The sequence below is a fragment of the Silurus meridionalis genome, chromosome 2 (assembly GCF_014805685.1).
Source record: "Silurus meridionalis isolate SWU-2019-XX chromosome 2, ASM1480568v1, whole genome shotgun sequence".
Taxonomy (NCBI): Eukaryota; Metazoa; Chordata; class Actinopteri; order Siluriformes; family Siluridae; genus Silurus; species Silurus meridionalis.
The window spans coordinates 24,293,376-24,311,841 of NC_060885.1; the positions used below are offsets into that span (position 1 = coordinate 24,293,376).

Consider the following 18,466-nt stretch of genomic DNA (forward strand, 5'->3'; position numbering starts at 1 on the left):
ATAAGTCAAGACATAGCCCAGGAGTCTTAAAGAATGGTGATCAGTATGAGGTAGTACACTGTAAATTTTTTTTATTTTTTACCAATTTCAGTATACTACCCAATACTGATTAATATTCTTTAGCAAAAAAGAGCAATTTACAGACCTGTACTGTATAAACTATACAGTATATATGTATGTGGCGGTGGGTGAATGGAAAAGCGGCGGAAAAATCGTGTCGAACCGTCTTAACTTGGGGACTACCTGTAAATAGTCCAAAAGAATAAATAGTCTTTTTCTCCCCAATAAGAGGTGATCCTATAATTTTGGAGTTTTTAACAGATTATTAACTAATACCACTTGCAAGTCACACCCTCGTTTAGTTACCGTCCCACTGCACTCTCACTTTGTATCAAGGTAACTTGGGAGTATTTTGAGTTCATTAACAAAAAGTCACCACTGATTGTGATTTTTTTTTTCTTAAGGGTCAAAGACAACCAGGGAAAATCTATATTGCACAATCTATGTCTGCATGTATATACAGTACAGACCAAAAGTTTGGACACACCTTCTCATTCAAAGAGTTTTCTTTATTTTCATGACTATGAAAATTGTAGATTCACACTGAAGGCATCAAAACTATGAATTAACACATGTGGAATTATATATGGAATTATATATATAATATATATATATAACAAAAAAGTGTAAAACAACTGAAAAATGTCATATTCTAGTTCTTCAAAGTAGCCACCTTTTGCTTTGATTACTGTTTTGCACACTCTTGGCATTCTCTTGATGAGCTTCAAAAGGTAGTCACCTGAAATGGTCTACCAACAGTCTTGAAGGAGTTCCCTGAGAGATGCTTGGCACTTGTTGGCCCTATGCCTTCACTCTGCAGTCCAGCTCACCCCTAAACCATCTCGATTGGGTTCAGGTCCGGTGACTGTGGGGGCCAGGTCATCTGGTGCAGCACCCCATCACTCTCCTTCTTGGTCAAATAGCCCTTGATGCCTTCAGTGTGACTCTACAATTTTCATAGTCATGAAAATAAAGAAAACTCTTTGAATGAGAAGGTGTGTCCAAACTTTTGGTCTGTACTGTATATATATATATATATATATATATATATATATATATATATATATATATATATATATATATATATATATATAGTCGACTGGTTATTTAGCTGCTAAATTTTAAATGCCATAATTTTTTAACCTTCACTTTTGCACATTACTCTTTAATGCCATAGCCTCAGAACCATTCCTGTATTCTAAATTGATGTCCACACATCACTGCACTGTTACTGACTTTATATTTATTCACTTTACATATGTTTACATATATATCACTTGCTATAAATATGCCATATATTTATCTGTACTTTTGCACGACTGCTACATTTTGCACTTCTGGTAGATGCCAAACAGATTTTACTATTAAAATAGATAATTATTAGAATAAAGTTATTACTATTAGAATAAATATTATTCAGGTGCATTAACTACCTCAGTTTGTTGGACTTGGTATGTCAATTCATTGATCTGGTCTGCACGGAAGAGGAACTGTGCCATTACTTACCAATCCATTTGCTCCTTTCAGTTATGTAAGTGAAGATACGCCACACTGTGTAGAATGTATTCTGAGCAGTTGAACACCGATGCCATAAATGTGACAAGTAAAACAAAAGATGAATTACTGTACACTAAAACGCTGAGGATGATATACTATAGGTATATATGTTTATTTGTATATGTAGAAGATTGCTGAAAACAAATAATAATTAAATGGTTGTGCAACCTGTTGTGGTTGAATGAGGAGAGAGAGAGAGAGAGAGAGAGAGAGAGAGAAGAGAAGAGCTCGGAGTCAGAGCCTGACAGCTGGTGATGGAGAGTTAGGCAGGCAGGCTTTGTACTCCAAAGGTCATTATGGTCCCAGCCTGAATAGCTCCAGAGTGATTCCTCTATGCAGACAAACATTAAAAGCATTCCAGTGCAGCCGAACTGCAACGTAGCCCCACTGTAAGTGCTCCAGTTTCCCCCTCTCACTCTAATAAATCTCTGGATTTTTCATTCATTATCCAAAGGTCGTCAGCTACTATATGTTCGCTCTGGCTGAGAAATGCATATGTCTTTATTAGATTCCTATAAAAATATATGTATTGAAAATTTTAAGCACCCAAGATTTCACAACTTTATGTGTATTCCTTCACTGTATACTATCTTGCGGCACATCGATTATACTATAATATCATAATATCCTACTGTTTTAATAGCGCAACGATAAAGAGAACATGAATCGCAGTGTTTCATATATAAGATCTATTCATTTTGCCAGCAGGTGTTCAGGAAAACCCGGCCCTGTTTGGTTGCTGTTACATCACTTTTTCTGTTCACTAGTTGCCGTGAGCTGTCTGACAGATTTTGGCAGTTTTCGGGCAGTCGTTTTGTGTTGCCTAGTTGCTGGGGGCGTTCTGACAAAGTTTCTGCACAGCCTGAGATTTGTATTGTGCTTTTTGAAAATACTTCAGTGCTCCACACAACAAAAGACAGGCGGCGCGAACCCCGGCGGCGCCTGGCGGAAAAACCGAGAATAAGATTTAGTGGCTTTGGCATCTTAGAGCATTCTTTATATTAAACTGAGATCGACCATATTGATGTTTGCTGCAAGCATCAGGAAGCACATACACACACACATACACACTAGCATAATCAATTTAGCTTTGTGCAGCTTTGTCTGGCACGATTGCACAGTTTTTGCGTGCAGGAAGGCCCTGGGCACTTTTGTCACAGAGAAAGTGTGAGAGCAAAGAGATGGAGAAGGAGGCAGAATGTGCACAGAGGAGTGAAAAGTCAAAGGAAAAAGTTAATTGCTGGACACCGTAGATGGATAGAGAGAACAGTGGATGCGTGAGCAAGAGTCAGAAGGTCCGTGATATATTACTAAGGTGTGTGCCGAACTGACAACTGACTCACTTTCTGCAGTAAAGAGACAAGCAGAGCGAGAGATAAGAGCCAGCACGAGCACGAAGGAAGAAAATGTTTTTTTATTATTCGAAGAGTGAAAAATGGATGGAGCCTTGTGGAAGAAAAGTGGAATAAATCACAGTGTGAACTAGAGGATTTGCTCCACAGCTGTCTCTTCACTTCTGTGCTGGATTCGTTTGGGAGCTCAGGTTCAAGTTGTGTGTGAATAAAAGACATTTGGGCAGAAAGTGCCAGAAAGTGACTTGCATGTGTATGTATGTGTGGGAGGGTGGTTTTCTGTGTGTGCGTGTGTGCGTGTGCGTGTGTGTGTGTGTGTGTGTGTGTGTGTGTGTGTGTGTGTGTGTGTGTGTGTGTGAGAGAGAGAGAGAGAGAGAGAGAGAGAGAGAGAGAAGCAACCTGGGTCTATTCACAGTGTTCATAAGTGACAATGCTATGATGGCACAGCTCCTCTCACTGGCACATAGCTAATACTGCATGATTGTGCTGATTCCAGCCAGGTAACATATAAAAATCTTTCTTTATTCTTTATTTCTCTATTTCTTAATTGCATGGCAGGATATTGTATAAATTACAAAAACGTTATGTTCCAAAACTAGTCCCGTGCTATTTTTATAAGCAAATTGTGTTACTTATAATTTGGTATCTAAAGCTCTAAATGCTTACCTCCATGTAGTTCACGGTCAACGAAATTCCTGAACTTTCCTGCTCACACTCATAAATCCGAGTGTGTAAGTGGTCCACTGTAACACTGAGTGAAGCAGCCAGCAAGCCCTGGAGGTCTCTCAAGGACATTGTCCATTAGGCTGATTACATAAAGACAGAGAATGATTTATAACAGTTCTCCCTGAGCACCCCCCCTCCCACCGATTCATCATGATCCTCTTGACTTAATAAAGTATTGATATTTAGACATAGCCCGAGCAGGGGGAGTGTTCTGGGACCTTGGAAGAGCTCTGCAACGACGAGCTGACAGGCCACAAAATACATTTCTCCTTCTCTGTTTTCATCTGGAGAGGACTCAGAGAAATCAAAGACGAAGACGGATTGAAGTCGCAATGCATTACACTTGCCCAGTTAATTGCTGTAGCGGGCCTGAGAGACATCAAACAGAGCTGTGATGTGGTATGAAAAAGGAATAATGAAACTGAGGTTTCTTGTTTGTTTTTTTTTCTATGCCACCATTCCAGCCACACAGATTAGATATGTAGGAATATCAAATATATTTCTACTCAAATTACATTTTAATTGGGTTTCGATACACTCCATTCCAAGTGAAAATAGTTTCATATATTGATAATTGCATGCGTAGTCAACATTTAATAACTCAGAGGTGTGTGTGTGTGTGTGTGTGTGTGTGTGTGTGTGTGTGTGTGTGTGTGTTTGGGTGAGAAAGAGTGGGGTGGGTTCGTTGTATTTTCCAATTTAATGTTTGCTTTTCACATCATTCCATCTTGTATCCTTTATGTTATCACAGTCTCGGGGTTTGTTCATTAGCGATGCGTTACGGAGTTGCTCTCATTTACAGATTTATTTCCCCCATGTTAGTTTTCCTTGTTGGCTGTAGATTGTTTGTCCTGTTGTAATGAGTTGTAATAAAATGCATTAATGAGGTTGTAGAACCTCGCGTTTGTGAAGAACGACTCAAAAGACAGGCGGACTTTGAGTTTCAGGTCTCATTTTATTTTCCCAACTAGCGCTGTTTAGTGTGCTTTCAACACCTCAATGAAAAAAGATAAATAAAACAGTCTTATATTTTTCGGTGCTTTTGCCTCAGTAAAATTCAACAACACTTTCCAAGTTCTTGCTCTGGATTTATATGTTTTGTGTGTGTCTGTGTGACCTCTGTCAGTGCTTCCCCTTTCTGTGGTTCACAGCATTTTTCCTTTAAAGTACAAACAAAGCACACCTAAGTAAACTCGCAGTGAACAGTCACAGGTAAGAGTCATCATGCATTCGATCCATCACATCTCTGTCTGCAGCTGGTGCTTGACCACGTCAACCTGTCATACAGTTGTATAATTTATCCGTCAAAATGGGCCAGCGCTGTTTAAAATAACTGATTGTGAACCCGTCATTCTCTTGAATATTCCAGTCATTCCATGGACAATGATCTAGTATCTCATCTTGATGGATGGAGGATTCCAAATCATTCTGGGTCATGCTTTTCAGAACTCCAGCTTGTGTTTACATTCAATCTTCTGAGCTGTATTACTACTGATTTCCCATGTAAAATGTGTGTGTGTGTGTGTGTGTGTGTGTGTGTGTGTGTGTGTGTGTGTGTGTGTGTGTGTGTGTGTGTGTGTGTGGCTGTAATTTAATTGTCACTCCTTTGTGTTTTTGCCAGGCTGAGGGAGAAGACAGTCTGAAGAAGATGCAGTTGATGGAACTGGCCATTCTAAACGGCACCTACAGGGATGCCAACATTAAATCACGTAAGGACCTCCTCATCTCTCTACAGGGATTTATTTCTAACACAGGGGTTTTTTTTCACAACAATGCCAGCATTGTAAAAGGCCTGTATGATCCCAGCTTTTACTAATGCCCAACACTGCACTCTCAGATAACCCTGATTCTCAGATAAGAGCACTCAACAAAGCTCACTCGTTTGATTTGAAATTGCCACAGAGAGCTGTGCGAATGCAAAAGCTTGCAAACACTAAAAAAAAAGGGTATGCAGTAAAAAAAAAAGTCACTGAACATTGCATTTTTTGGCTCTTTGCTATGCTGCTTTCGCAAATGCTGCTGTTGAAGTGCCACCCTTGAGGAGTTGTAATGCTGTAGCTGTGGCACAGGTAAAAATGAATTGGTTTCCTCCTCCCTGAAACTAACTGAAGTCTGGCTGCTCATGCTGGCATGCCTTATGTGCCATGTATAGCTCATGGCTAACACTAACTCTTGTTTTGTCTCTCCTTTTTCTTCTCTCTTTTCCTCACCCTCTACATTCCCTCCGTTCACTGCAGCTGCCCTTGCCTTCTCTCTTGCAGCGAGTGCCCAGGCCCCTCGCATCATCAGCGGACCAGCACCAGTGTTGCCCCAGGCCACCCTGCGCACTCCAGCACCTGCTGGCCCCACCATCATGCCACTAATTCGGCAGATCCAGACTGTCGTGCCCAACGGTTCGGCCCACGCCCATGCTGCCGCCACCCTGGTGCCTCCTGGACCGGAGTCAGCTGGCCTGATTTATGCCACGCCCTATGATTACCCATACACACTGGCACCAGCCACGTCCATCCTTGAGTACCCCATCGACTCCAGTGGCGTGTTAGGTAAGCACACCTGTGAGTGCCCTAGCATGCCACCCCATCAACACCCATTTGGGCAGTGGAGCGCAGCACCTACCATACTCCTGCGTCACTCTTCTTAAAACCCAACCTCCCCACACCCCCCCACCTCCTCTGCAAATATTGCCTGTCATCCACCCATTTCCCATCACTTTAAAATGATCAGTAATATAACAAACCCCGTCCCTTTTTACTCAGTTTATGTTAGTCTTCATTCAGCGCAAAAAATAACATATATTAAAGAAATGTGGCATAAATGTTTGGGCTGCTAAGTGCTCTTTTGGCTTAATATGAATTATGAGAGAGGGACCTTGTTTGCTTTTCACCCTTACTCTTTCTCCCCCCTCCCTCCTCTTTCACACGCTCCCTCTCTCTCTTCCTTACTCTCAAAGGCCCTGTCCACCAGCTCTATGGCTTCATTAAGGCACTTGAGAAAAGCCGATTATGAGTATCAAGTTACAAACAGCATCCTGCCAGTTTAACACAGGCTGCTCCCAGAGGCACAGAGTTAAGTTGAGAAATGACAAAAAAAAAAAGTTCATCCGTGAGGCAAGATCAGCGTGTCCAATGAGATAAACCAGAAACAAGGTTTAATCTCTGTATAGTAAAGCAGCCCTTTTTTTTCTTCCAAGATCAAGCTGACTGCTTCAATTGTTCTAAGCCCAGTACAGTAGCGCTATAGAGACCTGATTAAAGTAGTATTGGTGTTTTGGTTTGATCATGAAGGCACTTCATTGATACAGCGAAGGAGGTGAGGAATGTTGTGGAGGGAGGAGAGTGGACGATTTCATCCATGTCTTCTCTCTTGTGTACACCTATACAGCATCCTCAAAGGCCGAAGAGCTGCCGCTGTACCTGGGCTTTCAGACCTGTCACTTTCCCATCACTGTGCAGCGTGCAGAGCCAACCGGTCGGCCTCCTTTTTAAAGCAGACCCACTCCCCTCATCCCTGTTTTCTGACCTTCACTCACCCTATACACACCCTTCGACACCCTCACCCACCCCCAGCAAACACTCATCTTATTGGACTGACTGGAAAGCACCCCCCCTGTTCCAGGAGCCTCTGCTCCCCAGCCGTTCACTGTTTGTCTTGTCTGCAACCTGAAGCCTGTTTTTGTTTTTTTGTTTTTTTATTTAATGTCATGTGTTGAAACTGTGTGTACCATAATGAGGGAAAAAAAAAAAAAGCACTGAGCCCCAAACTGCTGCAAACCCTCTCTGGATGCTCTCCCTCTTGGCACGGGTGCACCAGGTGAGGTGACATGAAGACGGTGAGGGGACAGTGGGGGTCAGACAAAGAGGCTGTTTTGTGAGTCATTCTTTGAAATGGTGGGATTATTCTAAAAGTCAGACCTGTTCCAGTTCTACAGTTCTACTCGCTCAGCTGTTTGATGGTGTTCTGTGGCAATGAGTTCCAAGGAGTAAAATAAATATATATATATATATATATATAGAGAGAGAGAGAGTGGTAGTCCCCGACTCATGATGGAGAGACGTTCTGATGACCCCATTGTAAATTGAAGTCAAAAAGTCTTAAAAAATAGTGATCAGTATTGGGTAATATACTGTCATTTGTTACTAATTTAACAAATTAGAGTACATCATTTAGCAAAAAACAGAGCAATTTACGCCACCACAATGTATAAACTTAACAGTAAATATGAATGTGTCATTGGGCGGACGGAGCAGGACGCTCTCTGTTTCAGTGTCCGGTGACGGAGAAAATTGTGCTTTGAAACACCAGTAACAAAAAAAAAAGGTGCTCTAACACCGAGACAATTGAACTCTGTGGACCGGTGATATCGGAGTAAGGCATATCACAAGGCGGGAGATGTGTATATTCTGGCAGCATCCCAATGTATCATACAAAGATTTAAAATGGCACGCTTAAATTTATATTTTACAATTGCTCCGTTCCGTATCACTATTGTTATCTGAAGATCAAAAAATCGTAAGTCAAACCATCTGAACTCAGGGACTACCTGCACAAATATATATATGTATGTATGTATGTATGTATGTATGTATGTATGTATAAAAATATAGCCTTATGCATGCAGTGACCAAATCCATCATCTCTGCTTCTCCAAGGTCTAGGGCACAGACTGCCCTACTATGGCTTTGGTGACGTGTGGAATTGTAGTGTGTGTGTGTGTGTGTGTGTGTGTGTGTGTGTGTGTGTGTGTGTGTGTGTTGCTTCTTGAGGACAGACACTCCTGGCACTAATTTCACATTCCCTTCCGTTTATTCTTTAGGTGTGGCTTTCCCCACGAAAGGCTAAAAGTGCTTTCGAAGGATCCTTACTGAGCCCCTCATCCGATCTGAGTGTTAACACACGTGCGCTTTCGTTTCACAGCGGCCTTGTTATTTCTTGAGTGTTAATGATTTAAAACTCAAGCCTAGCAGTCAGTAGTCAGTCGGATATAATGTATTACTGTTTTGTTTACACTGGCCACCCCTCTGCCCAAAGAGGCTCAATATTCTATCTGTGCCCAATGCCCTATATATATATATATATATATATATATATATATATATATATATATATATATATATATATATATATATATATATGTATGTATGTGGTGTGTGCATTTGTATAGATAGATAGAGTGTATATGACAGAACTGTTTACTGACTGCTATGTTTTCTGGTTTTAGGAGAAAAGAGAGTAAATGTCAAGGAGCTTGCTTTACTAATCACTTAAATCTTAAATCTTTTTTTTTTTATTATTACTACTGCACATGTGCCTACGCACTGTCATCTCCTCTGTGCCTTTGCTCAGAGAGTGAGTTTATCAGTATTATATTTAAGTGTAGAACTGGAGGTGAACTTCCCTGTTGCTTCAATGCAGGATTTTGTGAATAGTAAAGCTTCTCTCTCTCTCTCTCTCTCTCTCTCTCTCTCTCTCTCTCTCTCTCTCTCTCGCTCGCTCTTTCACTTTCTCTCTTTCTCTCTTTTTCTATTTCTCTCTCTTTTTTTGTGTGTGTGTGAGAATATGCGTACTTGTCACTAATGTCCATCACACTATTCAAGCATGGATCCACCACTTGGAATGAAATTGTTTTTTCCACTTTTGATATGCTACTTTCAAAAAAGAACAAGTATTATTTGTGCCTTAACTTGTCTTTTTTTTATTATTTGCATAATAATTGTTATACATGTTTGGCCACACGGACAAATGAAATCTGTTCATTTTGATTGATTTATTTCATGGGACTTTGTTGATCTAATCTGTGTATTTGGTGATATTATTGCAATCCAAGCAGGTGCAGTGGCAACTAAAGTTCGAAGGCACGAATTGCGAGTCCATCCTTACCAAAGGGTAGTGACCACAGACAGAGGTTAGTTTAGCTCATACGCTTTTGTGTTCATGACGTGTAGTCACTTCCTTTTGGCTCTGGTCCGTTATATTCAGCTTCACCCGAGAAAGAAATCTTTTTTTTAATGTAACATTTAGGAGTACAAACACATACGGAACAAAGATTCTGTGATTGTGATCATTCCATTATTTCGATGACCTTGACATGATGTTAATGACAAATAATGGACTGTTATTTTTCTAAAGGTGCCATTCAAAATCTAATAACTCAATTGACATTTATTATTTATCTATATTTATATTGCAGGCCCTAGTTCAAAACTGTACCACATTACAGATTTTTACCTTAGAAAAATCTTCTGCATTTCCTTAATTAAGAAAGCATTATTTAAAAAAAGAATCTATTCATAGTAGCTAAAAAAAATCTGCACCTTCTGTAACAGCCTTATCCTGATCACAGAAGAAAACTGGGTGCTAGTTGCGAATCCACTCTTAATGGACACTCTTTCACATACATATTCACACCTGGGGTGATTGAGTATAGCCACTGGTAGGAGGAAACCAGAGAACCCAGAGGAAAACCCCCACAAACACAGGAAGAACATGAAACTCAGTAACTAGAGATGAGTCTCTATCGACCTATCAAATTGTAGGGTGAATTGCAGGAATCGATCATTTGATGGACCAGTTCCACATGGATAACCTCTTGGATGTAATAAACAAACAGATCATTGGGTGTAAAGTGCAGTTATGAGCAATGGGTAGTATTCATGGAAAAAAATATATATCGATATTGTTTGATTTCACAGGCAAAAATCTTTAATTCAGTCCAGCAGGGAAACAGACCCTTAAAAATATCTAGATCGTGTTATCAATGCCTGGTTATAGTTTTGCTCTAGGGAGTTGTGGTTTGATTAATATTTTGGGTCATGTGGTACTTCTGCTTGACTGAATGAGAAGGAAGATGTAGTTATTAAGTGCCATTTTAAGCTTCAAGCCCTTTACCAGCTGCAACTACAGCTGGCAAACGGAAAAAGAAATAATTTTTCTATATATTTTATCATTATTATCATTTATCATGTATTTCTCATATTCTTTTTTTTTATACTGGGAATGTTTTATATTATGGTACTACTGCTTTCCAGAACATATACTTTTGAGAACCCATTTGCACAGAACTTCAGATTTTACCAGTCTGTGCATTATTACTGGTCTTCAGAGGTCTCACTTTTTCTTTCTTTTTTTTTTTTTTAGTTTAGTTTATTTACTTTTTTATGTCAAACTGTTGATATTTGCCTCATGTGATACAGAGAGGCTATGTGGCACAACTATTATTTTGCACTGAACAAGTCAGAAGCATTCATCTCTTCTGTTCAACAAAGAACAGACATGTTGGGGGGTGAAAACTATGTCAAACCTCAGATGACAGAACTGAAAAGAGTATTGAATTACATGTGTGATCGAAGCTGCATAGTCTTAAGGTTGACCACTGTTGTGTGAACAGAAATGTCAGATTATAGATGAATTTATGAAGAAAAAGAAAATATTCCACTTGATACATTTTTTTTTCTTTTTATGTTTTACTGTAAGCATCATTTTATTTTTGTTGTTGTTGGAAAAGAACATAGTATTTACTTGTTGCTTCATTAAAAAAAAAAAATATATATATATATATATAAATATAAAAATATATATAAATATAAAGCAGGAATGTATATGAAATGTCAATTTACTTGTAATTTGAAAAGAAATAGCAGTGATATTATAGAGGGCTATTTGTAGGAAATCAAATATGCATAATAGTTGCTTTATAGTACCACCTTAGAGATTTTCCTATATTTTTGGATATATGTTAGGGCTTTATATGAACGACAGGACTTTTCCAGTGTTTATATGCAAAAGCATTTTATATTCCGTGTCCTGTGAATTGTCAATAGTCTGCAAAGCTGAGGGTGACGGCTAAAATTCCCGCAGCGTGTGTTTCCATGGCTATTATGTTATTTAGAGAATTCCGTGTAGTGTTGCTTTGTCATTTAAAAGGCCAAGATTTTTATGTTGTTGTAAATAGAGGTAAAAAAGAAAAAAAAAAAGAACAAAAAAAAACAATTTGAAAAGGCAATAAAAATTTTATTGAATACAACAACACCCAACAACTGTTCTGGCCCTAAATTATTTCAGTGTTCAATGACTTTGTTTTTCCTTGACATTATAATCCATCTCCATCATAACTATCAGCTTGCCGCTTAAACCTCTGAAGAGCTCTAATGCTTAATAGCAGTCGGGTAACAAGAACAATGCATCGGCTGCTCTCTGTAGTCTGTCGTTTTCTCTCATTAGGAACTAAATCTGACCTTTCACTTGACTGCTACTAACCATTAGACATGTTGGGTTCCTTTTTTTTTATTTCAGGATTTTTTTTCTCTTTTCATTTCCTCCTTCTTAACATATAACCTATTGGTTCACATCAGCTGCCATCCTGTCTGTAAAATCATGCTCTGATTTTACTGCATTGTATCGACGAAGAACAGTTCTTCCAGTGCTCCCATAGTCAGCCAACCCATTACCAGTCCTAAAAAAGTTAATTGATGTCATGCCTATCACATTACCAAGCAGGTGATATGTAAGGCATGAAAAAAGTAAAGTGATAAAGGTTTACTCAATTCAAAATCGGGAGCCTAAATGTAATAGGTTTTTATCATATTGTCATCCTGCTTCACTAGCTGAAACTAATCTCCTCTGTATCTTTTTTCTTTTCCTCCCTCTTTTTGTTGCCCTTCTTTTCCTTTGTTGTTTTTTTTTTTCATTTCCTTTTCTCTAACCACCCAGCCACCACCGGCAACTAACCCCTGACCTTCTGACTTCTCAACTTCACCCAATGATGACCTGCCCATTGCCTGCCTGCAGATCACTTCTCTGCTCTAAAAAAAAAAAAAATCACACATCAAATGATTGAACAATAGAAAAAGCATTAAACAGCAATTCACTGCATTGGCAGTGGACACGCAGCGTCTCTGCACCCGATCAGTGGACACGCGGCGAAAGCCTGGAAGACGCCCTCCGGTTCAAAAGGTCTGTCGGAAGCGGAGCATCCTGCCACCGTAGACCTGCACTGAGTCATTTGTAAGCAATAAGCAATAACAGTTTTCCCACTCTGACCTTGATCCTTTACCCACCAACATGCTCCACATCCCCACAACACATGACATATGATGTTCAGAGCTCCAATGCAAACACTGATGCAGTCTTCAATCAAGAGAGAGAAAGAAAAAAATGACCCTCATTGCACTGGCTGTTACCCAGGTGTGACGGTGACACATCTGTCTAAATGTATTATGTGATGGTGAGGCATTAGTGCATGCACCTTTCTGTCCCTGTACATTAAGCAGTGTGATCCGGTGGCATCACAACCACCGACTTCTCTAAAAACTGAACGAGGGATCAATGGGAACTCTGACTCGTATATCATTTAAGATTTGGCGCATTCACATAGGCAGTGCAAAGCGAATGATGAACACCAAGGGGCGTGTTTAACATTTAGCCCAACGAACATTCGAACACTTTTCAGTGGACGAGTATTTCCGAGGATGTATAAGCCATGCTTGCCTATATGCTGTACAAATGTATCAAATTTGTATATAAATGTTAAAAAAATACACCACACACACTCTCACACACACACCAAGTCAAAGAACATATGTACAGAAAACCTTTATTATCCTCCAGTTCAGGGGAACAGAAAGTATCTATTTTTACAACTGAATCTTTTATACAATTGTAAAATAAATTTTAAAAAAAAGAGAGAAACACTAAACCCTTTATGTGAAAACAATCCGGTTTTCTGTAATTGGATGTAGAAACGGACGACCAAACCAACCCTTTTCGTTCTTCTGACAGGGAGGGTTGAAACTATAACACTTATAAAGTGCCTTATCGTGGTTCTCATGGTTTCTTCAATCCGAATGTGTCATCATTAGTGGCGAATGAGCAGGCCGGCGCTCGGTGCACACCGCTTCCTCTGAGGACAAAGTTTGTTTTTTCCCCCTTCCTTTTTAACATAAATTAGTGATTACTGAAGATGTAATATTCCACTGGACATACGTCCAAAATCTAGTCGTAATCCTTAAATCCTCTAATAGGAAATGGAAGTTGCCATATGAGCTCTTGGATTAATTACTATGCTCCAAGAGCACTGAGTAGCGCTCACGCCTCCAGCCTCAAACATCTGGATTATGCTTTTAATATTGTAGCCCATCCTCCACCTGTGATCCTTTAATAATCTGTGAACTTTCAAGGTGGATTATTTTTTGTTTTTGTTCTGCGTTTTCAACTTTAATATCTTAAGTCACTGTGAACAGGTAAACATTGCAATATGACTGCAGTTGCACCGACGTCACCGTGGAAGCCGTGTGCACTGCGCATGCTGGACTGCACCACCATGTATGTGGCGTGTGTCCCCCCCATCCCCAAATCTTTCTTTACTATGCAACAAAATGGCCTCTGATGTCTTGTGGGGGGTCTTTGAGTCATTGAACATGTCTTCCTGTACCATCCACACTTCACTACCACTTTCTGTTTTCAATTCTGCAGTAGCGTGAGCCGTATTATTGTCGTCATGAAGGTGTTAAAGGTATTGAGCCTGCATTTTGGAATAAGATGTACGTCAAAAAGCATTGCTTCTTAGTAGTTTAAGATGATGAAAAATGGTTTAATTATATATATATATATATATATATATATATATATATATATATATATATATATATATATATATATATATATAAAAATAAGGAAAACAGTTTGATAGTACCAATACAGGTTAGATCACCATACTAAATATCGCATGATGTTTCACCCTAGATAGCATTTAAACTATAAATCTGGTTTGTACTCGTTTGTTTTTTTTTCCTTCAAATTTTTATTTCTGTGATTGTTCTTTATGATAGGAGTAAATAAGTGTAATTCCACACATGCAAACATAAAACTGTTAGATTCATGCTGTGTGCCCCTACCCAGGTATTGCCTATGAGAAAATATGTACGTCTGTATCAACAGCCATTGTTACGAGTTTCTACCTTATTTTTCTATATTATTTTATATGTATGTAATAAACTACATTCAATGCCTTGTCTCAGTTCTACGTGTATAATAAGAATCCCTATCACCCATCACATGCCCTCTTCCTGGTAGCGTCTGAAGAATGACTTTAGTGGAAGTATGTTGATGTGAATGGAGCTGTGCCAGGAGAGCACTTTCCAAATGAACAGAGACATATTTTTCCCCTACCAATCACTTGCTGTGACAGGTTTGATCATTAGATTCAAAAGTAGTCTAGTGCACCGGAATTATGAAATATGCCTAATTCTAAAAAGAGCCATATAATTTAATACGTACTGAACACACTGGGCCATATTCAGAGCAACACACATCAGTATTCAGACCCAGAATTAACCACACACTCTAGCATTTTCATAGACACTTATGAATTAATGGTTTTGTTGGATGTTGACCAAAAACAAACAAAGTCTTCTATGACCTTCAATTAAAGTCAGTTAAACTTCTTGAACGTCTGTTCAAGTGTGATATTGACACAGAAAGGGAACAGGAGTGTCCAGCATGACTGTCTGGCAAATTCTGGAAAACTGGATATGTTTTTTAAAGCACTGTATATATGAATACTTAAGCAAATAGGGTATTAAATGATGCAAAGTCCACAATTCTCTATTAAATTTTTATTAGTATAGCACTTTAACCAAAACAGCCTTACAGAAATAAATCGATTTCAAATATAATTTCAATGTCATAAATTGGTCCCTATACTTTAATCTTTAATGTGCAAGACAGTTGTGATAGTCACAGAAAAGCTTCATGAGATGGTATGAAGAAGAAACCTTGAGAGAAACCAAAAGGCCCATTCATTACAGGTCCATCATTTCTGAGGTTATCAGCTGTTCACTGGATGCAAAAACTATTCATGACATTTGCAGCCTCAAACCACTGTAGCAGTTTATAATAGTTTATACTGTTTATAATAATTCCAGTCCAAAGCTGTCATAGTTGCTGTGTTGACTTTAACCTTCCACAGTAACCTCATGGCTCTTTAGGCTGTTCATGTAAACCATCCCCAGCTGCACCGAAGCTCCAACTGATAAAGCATTGATGTCGATCATTAGATCATGATGTGCACTCAGCTAAAGAAAATTGTAACTACCGCAGATACATTTATGCTTTCTTTTAATAATTAAGACTATAAAAAAATTAACACACACACAGCCTGTGCTTTGGCACCTTGGTTTAGTCTCATCACATTGTTCTAAATGTGTATAAGCTAAAGAAAAATGCCTCATGGTATTACTGCTAGGTAAATACATTCAAAGTACATTCTTGATCCTTATTCGAGTGGTTAATGCAGTCAAATGAGCGTGTTTAGATTAATTAAACCATAGACAAATGCATAGATGAAAATCAGTGTTCATATAAAATTGAGTGTCTGGAAGCAATCAATAAAAAAATCACTAAACCAGGCAGTGTTTGTTGTTTTGTTTTTTCTTCAGGACCTCATTCTTCTAGGTGCTAACAGTGAATGTGACATTTTATTATGATTTTTTTTTTAAGCAGATCTTCAACAATAAGGTCTCCTCTACAGAAAAAATACTAATATATATTTAGTTATTAATTTCATATAAATACAATTAAAAATCAGACAAAAAACCTTCAGTTCACACATGCAGGGCATGATGTCCTTCCCCGCTGTTTTACCAGTATGTTACACATCATCAAACTTCTGTAAAATGGAATAATAATCATGATCAGCTCCACCTGCAGCACTGCATTACATGGCATCATAAGCCATAAAATTCAAGCAGACAACAGAGTTCATTTAGTTAAGCAGATGCTCCCACTCTGTGTGGCCTCCATTTGTCTCTCCAGCCCCTCTTCCAGACTTTTCTCTGTGCAACATCCTTCCCGCGTTTGCATCCTCTGCACCGTCTTCTTCAAGTCCAAGCATGTGCAGCGGAAATTACCGTGTCTATCACAGGGTTCAAATTGCCTGGGCCTCTTTGCTCCTCTGCTCAGCACTGATAAGGCAGGCCGTGGATCCTGGCGGCTGTTTGGGGGAAGAAATCGCATCTCGAGTCGCCACCGGGTGTTCAGCCATGAAAGTGTTTGTTTGTGCTGGAGAGAAAAAGACCACATGACCAGAGCTGTGGGACATATGGGCTCGCTCGCCTGACTTTACTCCCTCCTTTACTCTCGCTTCCTCCGCTCTCTGCTTCTCTCAGCTGTGTCTACACTTCTGGGGGGTTCAATTATACAGTGAGAGCAAGAGAGAATATTAAGTCTGGAATTGAACTGTGTTGCAGCCGAGATAAGAAATGCACGGTGAAGTAAACTAGTCCACCTTGTAATGAAAGCAACGACCAGTACAGTGGTGTACTGATGCAAAGTGAACTCTGTGAAAAGGGAATGTTTGCTTTTGTCGAAATCATGTCACACCTCGAGCAATCACAGCTCTTTTCCCAAGAGTTCCTTTAAGTTGAGTAAGTAAGAACTCAATTTGAACTTGAACCGAAATAAAATCAGTTTTTTTTTTTTTTTATATCAAGTTAAAAACTCTACTTTCTTAAATAAAGCACAGTTTATCCGAAACCCTAGAAGATACAGGATACAGTAGAATTAAATACCATCTTAGTCGCCTGGGGATTTCTAAAGTATTCTGCTCATTTAAATGGAAATCAGTCAGGACGAAGAAAAAAGCAAGGATGGATGGACAGAGGAACAAGAGTGAGATCTGAATGAGAGACAAAGCTCGGGGTGAGATCAGATTCTTCCTGAATCGGCAAACGTCAAACACTGCTCTTAAGAGCTCCCTTTCCCTCACACCCACACACACACACACACACACACACACACACACACATATTATCCTGCTCTCGTTATCCTAATGTAACACAATGCAGTATGCCCGGGACAGGGGGAGGGGATGGGGCTAATGAGAGGGTAATTGTGCCGCTAGGATGCAGAAAGGAGCCACTAGGATGGGCAGGCTTGAGGAAAAGCGAGCCGATCAGACTGTTAAAGTGTCCTCAGAGAGAGTTTAGCAGGAACACAGGGATCACCTTAAGCCATGAGAAGAACACTGCTGACCTTCATGTCTAAACAAGGCGCTCCAGCTCATCTTTCTGGAGACAGAGAGGCGTTCTGCTCTGGTAAACACTGGATATGGGGAATTTGGGGAAGTGGTAGCTAGATGGATCAGATGTTGGACTTCTGATCAGAAGGTTATAAGTTCCAATCCAGCACCACCAGGCTGTCAGTGCTTGGCCCTTGTGCAAGGCCCTTAACCCTCAACAATGAATGAATCATACTGTACAATGAATCATAAATAAATAAATAAATAAATAAATATATATATATATATATATATATATATATATATATATATATATATATATATATATATATATATAAAGTAGATACAGTGATGTGTTTTTAATCCATTACCTTTAAAGTCCACAGACGATCATAACAAAATGTCACACAGGGTGCAACATAAAGCTCCACGTTGAAAATCACCACTGACTTAATCGCCTTCATTTCCATAAAAGCTGCGCTGAAGAAGCTCTTCCTGAGAGCAAGCCACAAAATGCAGCACCTGAACTTCACAAAGCGTACTGAATTCAGTGCAATTTGACTTCAACCTTATTTCTATAGATTTCACCAATGGACACCGTGACAAAGCAGCTTTACAGAAATCCAAAAATAGACTTGAAACGATATCTAATGAGCCAGAGTGACAGTGAGAGGAAAAAAAAAAGACTTTCTTTGACAATATTAGAAAGAAACCTTATGAAGCACTGGACACAAAAGAAATCCGATAAATTTATAGATAG

General features: G+C 39.2%; 1 protein-coding gene across 4 annotated transcripts in view; it reads left to right on the top strand.

Moving 5' to 3' along the window:
- Positions 1–14,706, top strand: part of LOC124401762 (protein quaking-like) — a 75,420-nt gene extending 60,714 nt beyond the window's left edge. Inside the window, exons 5-8 of one of the 4 annotated variants that reach the window (XM_046874229.1) lie at positions 5,317–5,404; positions 5,957–6,238; positions 9,523–9,597; positions 12,402–14,706. In XM_046874229.1, coding sequence (XP_046730185.1) covers positions 5,317–5,404; positions 5,957–6,238; positions 9,523–9,597; positions 12,402–12,418 — 462 coding nt within the window. In that variant the 3' untranslated portion in view covers positions 12,419–14,706. Of the gene's footprint in view, positions 1–5,316; positions 5,405–5,932; positions 6,239–7,076; positions 8,282–9,519; positions 9,598–12,401 lie in introns of those variants that run through there. The other 3 variants (XM_046874211.1, XM_046874219.1, XM_046874203.1) reach the window with 3 other exon arrangements.
- Positions 14,707–18,466: the final 3,760 nt, after the last annotated feature.